Raw genomic sequence first — 13,729 nt, forward strand, 5'->3', positions numbered from 1 at the left:
ACACAAATACTCTCCCTCTTCCTGTGTCCCAGCCTCACTGGGGAACCCTCACCTGCCTGGGAGACAATGGGATAATCTGGGCAGAGCAAAAGCACAGAGAGGACAAAGCATCTGTTAATTAAGATCCAGGGTGTATTTAATCTATTTTGCTTTGGCAAGTGCTGCAAGAAATTTCCTTAAGGGGCAGCAGTAAGTGACAAGAGCCGTGCTGGTGTCTGTCACTGTCCCACAGTGAGAGGCACTGAGGAAGGAATGGGCTTCAGGACCATTTGGAAAAATCTCAGGACACCCGTTTAGATTTTAAATTTTATTTTTTGCTGTGCTGGCAGCAGAGAGTTGTAAAGTGTCAAAGAGCTACGTTCAGAGTGAGGAGGGAGGGCAGAGGAAGCAGGGAAGGCAGAGGGCCCTCCGTGGGTCAGTGTTCGCTGCTGAGGGCACGAGAGGAGTCATGGCTTGAGGTTTTCTCCCCCACCTCGAGGATCCTTCCCACCTCACGACTTGTCTGCAAGGAAGGTGCACACCTGGAGAAGATCTGGAAAGGGAAAGGACAGGGAGAAGTTCAGATCCTGCTTTTAAACACTCCTGTCCCAGCAGCACACACCCAGCCGTGCCAATGTCACACCATGGAAAATCCACAGTGTGCCACAAAAAAAGAGCTTTATCCACAAATCCCACACTGCTGGGTCCTGGGGGGCTCTCTGTGCTGTTTCTCAAAGTCCTTATTTTCTAGAGGTGAGGAAAAGTCTTTCATTCACGTTGCTGCCAGAGCAGCAGATTTTAAGTGTGTTCTCAGTTCACCCAAGGAACTTTGAGAAAGAATATTGGCAATTTCTTTCTTTAAAGTCATTGAATGGACAGTTCCAGAGGAAACTACTCATGCCTGAAAGGTAAGAACTGCAATTCAGGACTTCCTCTGGGGCTGTTCCAGTTACCTGATGGATTGCAGGTGTTGAGGCTGGCAAGTGAAGCATAATATTTATCTCCAAGGAATTCCTTGTACGATAGTCCTTCACGGAGCTTGATCAGGCACTTTGTCCGGTCTTTAAACAGAAGATCCTTGGATTCATATGCAAACATATTGAAATCATCTTTCCTGGTTCCTTTTGGTCCAAACAGCCTCTGAAACACAAAGAGGAGAGAAGTAGAAAGCTGGCCTACTTCTTCCTGGTTCTTCACCATCAGCCCGGGAAGCCCCAAGCCAGACTCCAGAAATTTAGGATTGAACCTTCTGTCTGTATGCTTAGAGGAGACATTGCTCACTGGCAGGCACATTTTTTTTCCCATTTTAACATGTCCCAGTGTGCAGAGATGCTGCCAGCAGGCCTGTAACTTAACCATGAGTAGAAGAAAAAGGCCCCAGCTGCCTCTGACCAGACCCTGATGGTGGAGCCAATATTAAGGTTTGCAGGGAGAAACAGAGATGGTTCAGCCTGGCTCTGGTCAGCTGTGTGTGTGCAGGGAGCCTGCTGTTGGGGCTCAGCCTGACCCAGCTGTGGCACAGAGCAGGCACCACAAAGGAGCTTCTGAAACACCCCAGCAGAAGCTGAGGCCAGAAAGGAGGTGATAAACTCTTGTCACAAAAGTACAGTGTGACAGCAGCAACAGCTGCAATCCCACTGCTACCTAAAGGTGTGTTTGCTAAGGTGGAGGAGGAGAAAGAGCACTTGGGAAGGGATGGAGGAAGGGGGAGGCCAAGGGACAAGGCTGTCACCCCACAGCAGTGAGGTAAAAACTTCCACCCATGCTGACTTGGGGAAAATCAGAGCAACCCCAGAATATTTTTCCTACTCTCAGCACTACAAACCTCTTGGTTCTCCAGCATCTCACGGACTTGTGTTGCTTTCTCAGGACGTGCCATCACAGCGTGGGTAGGGACTTTGGCCAGGTTGCATCTTCTGTAATCCATGACATTTGCCCGCTGCCCATCGGTGCACAGCAACTCAAATTGGTCCATTTTCAGATCTTTGGCCCAGCTTTCTGTATTTTTGCCTTTAAAGAGAATGGGTTTGGAGATTCAGAGGACTTGCATAGCAGAACATCAGCCTCAACACCACCTAGGCAATCATGCAGATGGGGAAGGCAGCCCTGAGCACGCACCATCAGTGTTCTCCTCAACGATGGAATGCTTGATAAAGGCCACATCCCCCTGCTCAACCAGACACCTGGGAAGAAGAAAGAGAGGCCAGTGATGTCAGTGCTTGAATCCTGTCCCTTTCCCACAGATTTCATTTGGACTTGAGTCTTATTCTGAAATTAATCTCCAAGGACATCCAGGTTTAGGAGTCCTGCCACAAATATTTTAAATATATCTGAAACACAGCCTTTACACTCCTTATTTATGCTAAAAGAGGAGCACTTCTGCCATTGTGGCAGGGCTTGTGCCTCTCTGGGTTTGCCTGGAGGCACCAGGATATGAGTTTTACAGAATGGGGATATTTCACATCAATTTTGAGAAAGCAAAGCAAAAGCACGTGACACATGTATAGTCTTACAGAGATATGCCCTTTCAGTGATGTGCTGGAGAAAAAGAGTTAGTGTGGACATGAGGCTGCACTTCAGCTGTGCCCTGCCCTCTGTGAGCAGCCCCAGGACACGGAGGCAGCAAGGCTGTCCCCAGCACGTACCGTAAGGCTCCGGTGTATCCGTAGTACTGCTCGTGGCTGCTGGCAACACACTTCTCCGGAGGGACACCCCCTGAGCCCTTGCACAGCTGGCAGAGGCGGGAGTTGGGAGGAGAGCCGGGAGCACAGCCCTGGCTGAAGTATTCATCTGGAGGCAGGGAGAGGAGAAATTCACTTTTCCTGCCCTGAGAAGTCGGGTTTTATTGTGATAACACGTTCTTGCTCACAGGGGGCTGGGAGAAGGAGCATGGTGTAGTGGGAAGCAAATCACATGCACCCAGCTTTGACCATGGAACTCGGGTCCTGTTATTATTGCTAATTATTGCTATTGTTGCCCAGAGAAGCTGTGGCTGCCTCTGGATCCCTGGGAGTGTCCAAAGCCAGGGGCTTGGAGCAACCTGGGACAGTGGAAGGTGTCCCTGCCCATGGCAGGGGTGGAAGGAGATGAGCTTTAGGTCCCTTCCCACCCAAACCATTCCAGGATTCTGTGATTCTGTGATGAAGCAGGACCTAAGGCTCAAGTGCAATAGGCACTAACTTGGCATAAAAAGAGGAATGTTTTCCCTGCGACCATTCCCAGCTCCCACAGAGCCAGCCCGAGCCTCCACAGCCTTTATGGGTCAGCAGAGGTGCATTTGGCAGCAGTGTCAGAGCTCTTGGGGTAGAAAGACAGGAGGATAGAGAAACCAAGAATAAAACTTGCTAACTAATCTCTTCAATCTTTTAATAATTATATGCTTACTTTGTCTTGGTTGTTAACATTGATAATGTTTCCAAATTATTTTTGTTGGACCATAACTCTCAATGAAGTCCCAGACAGATTAAGTTTCTTGAAGATCAGCCTCTGTTCCCTGTTCTCAGCCCTTCCCCTCCCTTTGAGTTTCATCCTTTATCCCCACTCCACACCCTGTACAAGCACCAGGCCCATGTGGGGCAGCCCACATTCCCTTTTTGGGAATACTTCCTGGGCTGCTGCAAAAGGAAGGGGAAAGGTGTGGGGGAAAAAAGCAAAGACCCCCCAAAGCAGCTGATGTGCTGTATCCTACTCTGAAGCAGATGCCAAAAGCCTAGACTTTTGCTCAGTGAAACCTTAAATAACAGCATTTCCTCCCTCCAGGAGGGAATCTTTGAGGATTTCAAAACCCGATGAAGGACAGTAAAAGATTTTTTGTGAGCTGATTCCCACCTCCAAGAAATGGATTCCGAACTGGACTCACCGAAGTTGCAGTTGCCTGTCCTGTTGTGGATCAGGCCCATGGGGATGTTCCAGCCAGCAGTTCTCCCCACGGCGGTGTGGCATGACTTCTTACCCTGCAGGTTGTTCCAGCTGATGTCCTTGTTAGACTTCTTCACAACAGCCACAGCAAAGTAGGTTGCTTTTAGAAGATAAAATAGAGAAGAATTGAGGCCTGGCCCAAGGATCCCACTGGGATTCCTTAGGAGAGAGCACTGGCTTCACTTGGGAAAGGGCACCTATGAACAGCACAGAATCACTTTGTGCTTAAAAGTACTTGGCCAGGCAGCAACAATGGAAGAGTTTGTAGATGTGATGGATCTACTTCCACCACACTCCTGGGAAATTATTATCCCTGACAATTCCCTGCCCCCCAAAGCTCTGATACATGGGTACAGGAGAAGGCTATGAGAAGGCAAAGCACATGTGAGGATTTAATATCCATTCCTGATTTCTTATTCTCTCCTTAGCAAAGCACAAAACCTCCCCCTCTTTTCCATTTCTAGAAAGAACAATTTCCTAAGACTGCAGCCCAGACCCTCTTTCACTGTTCACAGCCCTGACCCCTGACACTGTTACAGTGTGACCACACCAGTCTCTGCCACTACCAAATGCTTCACCTTGATCTTATTGCAGCCCCTCATTTTCTCTCCAACTACTAAACCTATCTCCCAAAATTCTAATATCTACACTGGACACTCTTTGGGTGGAGACTGCCCATTTGTTCTCCACTCATGACTCACATCTACTTTTCTACTTATATCCCTCTGGACTGTTTTCTGTCCCTCTGTTGGCAGTAATTACCTGGTTCTTGTTGTGATTCGCAGTGATTGTCTGTGGGAGGGGAGAACAAGAAGATTTTAAGTTAAATACACCTCAAATCCAAAAGAACAATCAAGCTCACTAATTTCTGGATAAACTCTGTTGTAAAAGTGACCATTTCAAGTAACACTTTGTGCATCAGCAGAACAAAGCACTGCCCCCAGCTGCTCCCCTCAGCTAAAACAAGCAGTTTTAGCAAGGCTGGTGCTAAAGGACTAGGGCATCCTAATTAACACAGAGCTCCTGACTATCCATGCCTGCTCCACCAGGGCTGTTCAGCTTTCATGGAAAGACAAGGCATGCAATGGTGAGCAGAGTTGCCTCAGAGCACCGTGTGTTAGGTTGGGTATCAGGAAAAGGTTCCACCCCCAGAGCAGTGGGGTGCTGGGGCACTGCCCAGGCTCCCCAGGGAATGGGCACAGCCCCAAGGCTGCCAGAGCTCCAGGAGCCTTTGGACAACGCTCCCAGACACAGGCTGGGATTGTCAGGGTGGCTGTGCAGTGCCATGAGTTGGATTGATGATCCTGGTGGGTCCCTTCCAACCCAGGATATTCTGTGATTTGTGCAGGATGCAGCACTGCAGCTGCTTTGTAGGATTCCAGAACAGAACCAGCACTTTGGCACCAGCCCATTTCCCACCAGCTGGACCTGAGAGAGAGCTGTGCTTACCCTCATAGCTCTCTGCCATCACTGGCACCAAGCCACACATGCCAGCAGTGTAGACAAAGCCTCCGTCCAAGCTGATGGCATCTGCTTCACCTTTCTGCAAGGGAAAGGTACAGAAATGAAACGCTGCACATCCCCAGACCAGCACCTTCCAGAGCTCAGATGGTAAAAGAAGCACCTGAGAAGTTCACAGTGAGAAGCAAAGGGGGAAAAAAAGCTGTACCATGATCTTTGTGATGCATTCCTTGGTGTCCTCTGCCACAACACACTCCACATCCCCGTTGCTCATCACGCTCCAGACATCACACTTCTTCTTCTCATCCCTGCCAATGGCACACCACTGGATCTTGTTGTCCCTGCGGCTGGGGGTCAGGCGGTCTGCAGGCAGCACAGGGAAAACAGGGTGAGCTCTGCAGAGCCACGTCCTGGTGTGAGGGACTCAGCCACAAACCACCTCTGCACACCAACCCGCTGCTGCTCAGGGCAAGGAGTTCTTGTTACTTGAGCCCTGGGCTGGCAAGAATAGAAAAAGTGATTCTTGAGCTGAAAAATCAACTTACAGGTCAGAAAGGTGAATTGCTGCATAACACAAGCCATTCAGGCAGATTTCTGTTAGCTAAAACAGCACAACCACTAAAAGCCCATGGAATTACTGCCTGTAATAATGTCCCACATTTCTGCACTCCTCACAGCCCAGACAGCCCTCACAGCCCATGAGACTAAAACCACACTGAACTGGAAACCTAATTATGTTTCTGTAGAACAGAATTTGAATAATCTGGTTTAATGCTATGTGAAGTCCATTCACCCCTTCCATAAATATCACTTAACAAAAGTGCTTTATGAATTCTAAGTGGGTTTCAGAGATCATTTGTGGGATGTTTGACTCACAGAAAGCTATCACAAAATGCTTGATGAGTCTAGATGAAAATCAAGGACATTGTTTCCCTCAAGTGTCTGAACCTGGTGTCCTGGGATGTTCCTTCTTTTTACAACCCAGAAATGGTTTTTCTAAGCAGCAGTTTTGACCATGCCCAATCTCTACCACCAGCTGAATAACTGGTGTAGAGTTTGTGTAGATTTTTCCATATTTGTCAGTGTGGTAATTTGGGTTTGGCTACAACAAATTCCTTTGTTGATGTAAGTGAAGTTTGTGAAGGTTCTGTGATTTCACGTGAAATATTTTGCAGATAATACAGTCTGTGTCTGAAAAGATCATGTTCCTTTGGCCTGGCTGTGTTTGCCAATGCCAACTCTTCCACACAGCCCATGCTGACATGACACTGGGGTTTGATGTCCTGCCTACCTTGCTGGAGGCTCTGGACAGCACTGTAATACTCAAAGCCCAGGTAGAGCTGAGAATCCATCAGTGGTGGGATTTGCTTCAGCTGTACTGCAGAGTCTTTGAAAAGCAAGTCTTTGAGGCTTGGGTCCTTCTTGCCAGGTGGCCCAAAGAGGTGGAAGGTGCTGGTTGTGCCCACGCCAAATTTCTCCTGCCAGAAGGGAAAAATAATCAGCAAAGAACCACACCAAAACTCTTGGAAAGCTGGAGAGAGCAATCAAAACCAGAGGATAGGGGATGTTAGAGGAAGGAGAGGAGAGATTGGTGGTACCTGTGCTTTGGAGAGGAAGTTCCAGATGTCATTGACCTTGCTGTCATCTCGAGCCACCACGGCGTGAGCAGGAACCCTGGCCCAGTGACAGGCCTTGTAGTTGTCCACGGGCTGGCGGGTGCCATCCAGACACAGGAGCTCGTACTCGTCCTTCTCAGCTGGGGCATTTTCTGAAGGAAAGTGAAACCATGAGTTGCACCACCATGAAAATAGACAGAAAGGCCAGTTTGGGAAGCTTTGTGATTAATTGATTTCTGTTGAAGCTCTGGAGGGAATTCTTTGCAGAAGACAGGTTGAAGGCACCCCCCTTACAATGGGGTCATCTTGGGCATATAAAGGCAATGCCTTTGGAAGAGAGATCACCTCAGCCTCTGCCATAACTAACCCAACAGTATCAGGATTTATGCACAAAGGGATTCAGATAGGTTTACAAATCCCATACAAATGGATTGAGCAGGTCAGGAGCTGCACATGGTCAGTGAAGGCCAGCAGGTGACTAATGTCAAGGCTGCAGACAAAGCCCAGGACTGAGATCACAAGGCTACATGAGAATTCAAGACTTTTGAAGATCCCTGGTCAAGGCAGAGACAGAGCAGGATGTTCCAGGTACATCTTGAAACCCTTCAAGGATGGAGAGTGCACAGCTGTCCTGGACAACCTGTCCCAGTACCTCACTGTCCTCAAGGAGAAAAAAAATTCCCCTTGTATCAGGTGCCCAGGCTGACCAAGCCTATCCCACAGAGCAGGGATAAGTTATCCCTGCTTGCAGGACAGTTATCCCTGCCCCATGACCACCTTGGTGACCCTCCACTGAGCTCACTGCAGGTCCTGGGTGTGCCAGGCCACCCTTGGTCTCCACAGACTTAGTGAACTCTTGCTGTGGGCTGAATTCCCTCCAAAATGCCTTCCAGAGGGATGGGTGACCTGCTCAATTGCTCAATTGCTCAATTGCTCACGTTACAGCTGGCTCTGAGATACGGCACCAAGCAAGTTTTCCAACTACAAAGAAGAACCTCAGAGAGGAAGAAGTGGATCCACCATAATCCCATTTCTCATTTAACAAGGATGATTCAGTTCACAATGTGCAAAACTTTTTTCAAGAGATGAAAGAGGCATTTTAGCCTGGAGAGGAATGAAAGCTGCACAATGTAGACAAATTGCAGGATGGAGTGGCAGTGAGAGGTGGGACCAGAAAGAGGAGAAATGAGGGATCTTGCAGGTGTACCTTGAACAGTTGTGTGTTTCACAAAAGCCACGTCTCCTTTGCCATCTTTCAGACAGCTGCGGGTGGAAGAAACAGCAGTTAGAAAAACAGACATTGTTACTCCCTATCTCCCATTTCAACAAATTATTTTTGGCATAAACTGCAACCACAGAGCAATGGCCTTCCCCAAAAAAGCTATGCTGGAAGGGAAGAAATTGTAATGGCTGAGAAGTAATTCAGTCTCCTTAGGACCCACTGTCACTCTGATTTTTTAAGATTTTCTAAGCCTTCTGATGTTTACATTCATGTAACGAACTTTCTCACACACTTTATGTAAATAACTTACTGTTTTGCATTCTTTTATGGAAGAAAAACATTTAATAGACTGTTAGTTTGTCCAGTGTCATTGGAGAGGTGACACTTTCACCCTCCAATCCACTGTCACTTTTAGAAATCTATAAATGGTAGAGACAAAAAAAAACTTCCCCTTTTTACCTTGAAAAGAACAGCGAGTCCATGTGGTGTTGTTTTGTGTCCTATAGTAACAACCCACGATTCCAACACAGCCCTCCTTGGTATAATAAAAACTTGCATGTGTCAGGGCTAGAATGTTCCCCCAAAGGAAAAATAACTCTCACTCACTGAAAAGCTCCAGAATATCCAGAATAAGGTCCCGTGCGGGACATTTTGGTCTTGGCATCCCCCTTGCACTGACGGTACAGTTTGGCTTCAGTGGTGACACCAGGAACACAGCTGGCAGAGAAGAAATTGGCCACAGCTACGGATGAGAAGGAAGCGACAGTTGGTCAAAAATTCACTTTTAGGAGGACTGGGAAGGGAGGGGACCCACAGGAAATGTCAGTGCCCAGAGCAGTCCCACCTTGCTCGATGGAGCCCGAGTCTTTGCCGTCCCACTCGATGGCGCTGCGGTGGATGAGTGTCCCGATGGGGATGACCCAGCCAGCCGACCTGCCCAGCCCCGTGTGGCACGAGGTCTTGCCCTGCAGCTCGTCTATGGAGAAGCCTGTTCCTTTCTTCACAACGGCCACGGCGTAGTAGCTGGTAGTGGAGCCTGCAGTGCAGGAAAAAGGGATGAAGCAATGGGAGAAGAGGATTTAGGGACATTTCAAATCCTGCTAAACCCCCAGTTTTGGGAACAAAGTGCTGCGCTTCTAAACAATCAGCTAATTTGGCTGAACACTTGTGGTTTTCTCATTTTCCTGGGGGTGAGCTAATGCTGCCCATATTGAACTAATGCTGCACATTACAACTTCCAGTTGTAAATGCTATCAGCATTTTCTCTTCTGCTGAGGATATTGTGCACCACCTGCCACTTGGCTTTGGGGGAGCAGCAAAACACAGAGCTGTAGAAAGAAGCAGAAATAAATAGTCTCAGAGAGGTAGAAAGTCACTGATTGGAGAGAAACAGCATCTCTGAAGGCACAAGGTCAATGTCATCCCCCCATGAGAGATGCCACAGCACCACCACAGTCCCTCCATGAGTGCCCCAACCAGTAAAAGCAGCTGAATGGCTGCTCTGGGGGACTAGAACAAAGGAGCCATAGTTTTGTAAGGAACTTCAACAAATCTTTTTGCAAGTCTCCACTGGCAAATCTCTTCTCAAATGCCATTGCCCATGAACACCTTGTGAGACTGAAAATCCATATTTAGTCTTTAGAATTTTACCCAGTTTGTCACATGTTATATATGGATACAATGACTGAGTTTTGGCGGTGGTACAGACCTCAACCTTTAAGGTTTAAGACCTTTTTCTTAACTACCACGTTGGGAATGACTCTGCTGCATTGCTTTGACCTGAAACAGGCTGAACCCCAGGGAAGAGGTCAAAAGGAACTGCAGCTGTGGATGTGGCAGAGAAATGGCATCTGTTTGGCTCCCAGGAAAAAGAGGGAGAGATGAAGGATGGTATAATGTGTGAATAGGGATGGAGCCATGGATCTCACTCTGATCAGAAGGGATTGTTGCAGAGCCTTTTTTATGCTTCTCCTTTTTTCCTGGGGATTGCCTGCGTTTCTTGCCTCAGTGATCTCAACTGGGTGTCCCACCCAACCACTAGTAATGTTGTTGCCTCTTCAATCATGTTTTTTGCTGTCTTGATGACTGCACAGGAAATCACAGAACTTATCTGTGCCTCCCAGCTCCGTGTTTTACCCACAGAGTTCACTGAAAGCAGATTTCTGGGACCAGCACCATTTTTATGCCATGATTCAGGAGGACCATGATTTCTGCTCATGGGATCAGAGACCTGCACTGCAGCAGATGACAAGAAATGGGGCACTGGATCCTGTGACCATGGGTGATGATTCACATTTTGCTGACCTGCCCCCCATGCCTTCCCCTCTGGGACCTGGATACCAGGGGCAATATCTTGGACCCCCAACCAAAATAGTTGGGAACACTGCATGGAAAGGACTCTGCACTCTCAGTTTGTTACCACCACTCAACTTAAAAATATTGCATGGAAATGTACCTTCGCTGTGTTCGTAGACCTCAGCAGCGATGGGCTTCAGCTTGTAGGGAGCAAGGCCTGCCTCAAAAATTTGACCTCCATCCAGGCTAATGGCATCTGCTTCGCTATTCTAAACAACAAAGAGATTTCACCAATTTACAAAGAGCAGGAAAAGCACTTCCCAGAGTCTCTCCTGGATCCTTGTGTATAACAGTGGGACCACAGGTAACAACCAGTGACTGAAACTCCATCTCCAGGTGTAACAGGCTGCTGAAACACCCCAGCAGAGGAGTTTGCTGCCCACTCACCGAAATGGCTTTGATGCAGTCGAGGTACGATGCTTTCTGCAGGCAACTGAAAGCAAAGTTCTCCTGTTGCATGTGGTCCTTCAGGCTATTGCATTTTTTCTCTTCTGCTGAGGATATTGTGCACCACCTGACACTTGGCTTTTGGGGAGCAGCAAAACACAGAGCTGTAGAAAGAAGCAGAAATAAATAGTCTCAGAGAGGTAGAAAGTCATTGATTGGAGAGAAACAGCATCTCTGGGAGCACAAGGTCAATGGCTCCCCGTGAGCACAAGATCACTGCTTCTCTGTGGTCATGGCCTTGGGTGATGGCCATGTGCAGGATCTCCCAAGCTGTGCAGAAAGGTCCTTCCTTTCTTTCTTGCCTGACTTGTGCCCCATCAGGAACATCTGGGATGATCATTCCTGTCCCTGGACTATTGTGATTCAAGCAGTCTGGACTCACAGCAGCATCCACAGGATTAGGAGAACAAATCCACACACTTCAATAGAAATCAAGCTCAACCCTTTGCAAAAATGGAGAGAGAAGCTGGAGCACTGAAGCAGTGCTCCAATTACCCCAGAGGGGGAGCAGCTCTGACCTGGCCAGGCTGAGTGCACTCACTGCCACTCTCACCTCCTTGGCAGCTCAATGATCTGACCTATTGAACTGTCTATGTCTCCTCCTCCACTGCACCCCATGCTGCTCTGAGGAACCAGAACAAAGCCAAAGCCTCCAGTGGATGCAGGTTCATGTCTCCTCCAGAAACCTGAACCCAGCAATGCTGGAAATTTGCAGTTCAAGGATGTGGCCAGCCTGTACTGACAATTCACCTTCACTCTGCTCCTCCTGGGCAGGGCTGTGCAGACCAAGAGGCCACTTGCACCCCCTTCTCCCTCCAAACCTCGATGGCACATTTCCTCCAGGCACCTCCAGATTAACCTGTGTCATTTCCATGTACTCCTTCATCTCAGAAAGAGCCTCTCTTTCCCTGATTCCTGAGCTCCCAGTGGAGGTGCTGAATTTGGCCACAGGGAGAACCCTTAGCCTCAATTCATATGGCCACCACCTCTTTTTTCATATGTTTTTCAAGTTCCTCATACATTTTTCAAGTCTTGGCTGCACAAAGCCATGGTCACCTTAACCTAATGCTGGCAAGCACCCTGCCTGGGGCAGAGGCTGGGTGGGGACCTCCTGAGGGAGTCAACCTGGAAAGGTAACGGCAGCCTGAGTGCCCCGGCCACTGTCACAGACCTTTTGGGTGACCTCTTGTCTCTTTCTCTGCAGGGGAGGAGAAGGAGCCATTAAAAAAACATCTTTGCATGTCAATATTCAGCAGAGGTGCTGAAGGACTTCCAGATGCCAGAGGCACAGGGAGCACTTCCTAACAGAGGACATAAATCACCACCACACTTTATGGGGGATCAGAAGAGACCTGCTGCCTGCTCCAGGAAGGAGATCCCTCTTTCCCTGCCCAGGCATCAGTCCCCAGGCCAGGTGCAGCCAACAGTCTCCTTGCCACAGCTGCCTGCTCATTGCCTGCTACAGCTGTGAGCAGAGAAAGAGGAAAGAATCGCTCCAAGCAGAGCCAGCCCTGCAGCAGCACAAATTTGGCATAAAACAGGCAGGAGCCAGAGCAAAGTGCAGCTGCAGCAGCAGCACAGAGCAGCACAGGAGCAGAGTGGGAAGCACACAGCATCTTTCATTATTCAAGCTCTGTTTTACTGTCACTGCCCTCAGATTCAGCCAAACACATGTACAAACTTGACAGGCAGGTCTTGCAATAATTTCTCCCCCCTAGCTGAGCCCGTGCTCCTCTCCCAGCACAGCACTGGCTGGAGGATGATTTTTCCCTTCACCCGAGTGCAGAGCCTGTCCCAGGCATTCTCCTCCGTGCTAGTGGGAGCAGAGCATCCCTCCTCCTTGCAGGGTGGGCACTGCAACCCTCCCTCCATCCCAGCCTGGCCAAAGCTGCTGTCAGTAACATCAAAACACCGTTCTCCTTGACAGATCCACGGCTGCCAAAGCAAGCACCTCTTTGTGTCCCAGCTTTTCCTTAACAGCTGCCTGGGCTGGCCACAGCTCCGAACCAGCCTTGCCTGGGGGAAGCCTGGGGTCCACGGAGGTTTTCACTTCCTTCCCCCAAAGGCTGCTTTCAGCAGACACTTACCCACTATCCCGAAGGATAGCACAGTGAAGAGGGCGAGTTTCATGCTTGAGCAGGGGTTTGGATGCCGTGGGAGGGGTGCAGCAGCCTTGGTCACAGACCGTCCCCTCCAAGTCTGTGATGGCTCTGGAACCGCTTGCTGCCCCTTTTATAGAGCAACAGCCTTGGCTGTGTTTGCAGAAGCAATGACCTAACACTGTTTGTCCTTCCTTGTTTCTCAATAGCTCCTAAATCGCCCCCCTCCCTGGATCAGCCCATTTTTAGGAAGCCTTTCACTTTGGCACTGAACCCTTCCGCAGGCAGGAGTCAGAACAGGGCAAAGCGCTCTGCATTTTACAAGGGGCTTCAGATGGAAAATTCCCAAGTTGTGACATTTGAATTCTCCTGCGGGCTGAAACGCGGCAGGAGAGGCGATTTTCTTTGTGCTGCCCACCCCCTGCCTTGCCCAGAACTAATCTCAGAAAGTCCCTGCTGGATCCAGAGCTGAGTTTTGTGTGTTTGCCAGTAACTGCTGCTGAGGTGCCTGTTGTCCCTTGGCTTGCAGCACCGAGTGCCTGCCCGCTCCCTTGAGTGCTCCTGGCAACGGCAGAAGGGTTGAAAGGTAGTAAATGATTCTTGCACATGATCTGGCAAAAAAAGCCAACAGC

The 13,729-nt window shown here is 49.0% G+C and overlaps 1 protein-coding gene across 1 annotated transcript; it reads right to left on the reverse strand.

Annotated features, from left to right (window-relative positions):
- Positions 1 to 292: 292 nt before the first annotated feature.
- Positions 293 to 13,429, reverse strand: TF (transferrin). Its single transcript, XM_039696868.1, has 17 exons — positions 13,086 to 13,429; positions 10,939 to 11,102; positions 10,652 to 10,760; positions 9,041 to 9,232; positions 8,803 to 8,938; positions 8,182 to 8,237; positions 6,957 to 7,126; positions 6,650 to 6,836; positions 5,567 to 5,721; positions 5,347 to 5,440; positions 4,660 to 4,689; positions 3,839 to 3,997; positions 2,625 to 2,769; positions 2,098 to 2,162; positions 1,805 to 1,989; positions 933 to 1,119; positions 293 to 532 (listed from the first exon to the last, which is right to left on the reverse strand). Exons 1-17 carry the CDS (start codon positions 13,126 to 13,128, stop codon positions 492 to 494), a joined length of 2,118 nt encoding a protein of 705 aa, XP_039552802.1. The 5' UTR covers positions 13,129 to 13,429; the 3' UTR covers positions 293 to 491.
- Between the last annotated feature and the right edge of the window lie 300 nt (positions 13,430 to 13,729).

Source organism: Passer montanus, unplaced genomic scaffold, assembly GCF_014805655.1.
Source record: "Passer montanus isolate IOZ18808 unplaced genomic scaffold, ASM1480565v1 scaffold115, whole genome shotgun sequence".
In the NCBI taxonomy this organism is placed as follows: domain Eukaryota; kingdom Metazoa; phylum Chordata; class Aves; order Passeriformes; family Passeridae; genus Passer; species Passer montanus.

Excerpts from the sequence above, each read along its gene's own strand:
- TF (XM_039696868.1), bottom strand. The coding sequence starts at position 13,128 with ATGAAACTCGCCCTCTTCACTGTGCTATCCTTCGGGATAGTGG. Across the intron at positions 5,722-6,649 it reads TGTCCAGAGCCTCCAGCAAG|ACCGCCTGACCCCCAGCCGC; the intron begins GTAGGCAGGACA and ends TGCTGCCTGCAG. Across the intron at positions 533-932 it reads CAACACCTGCAATCCATCAG|ATCTTCTCCAGGTGTGCACC; the intron begins GTAACTGGAACA and ends TTCCCTTTCCAG.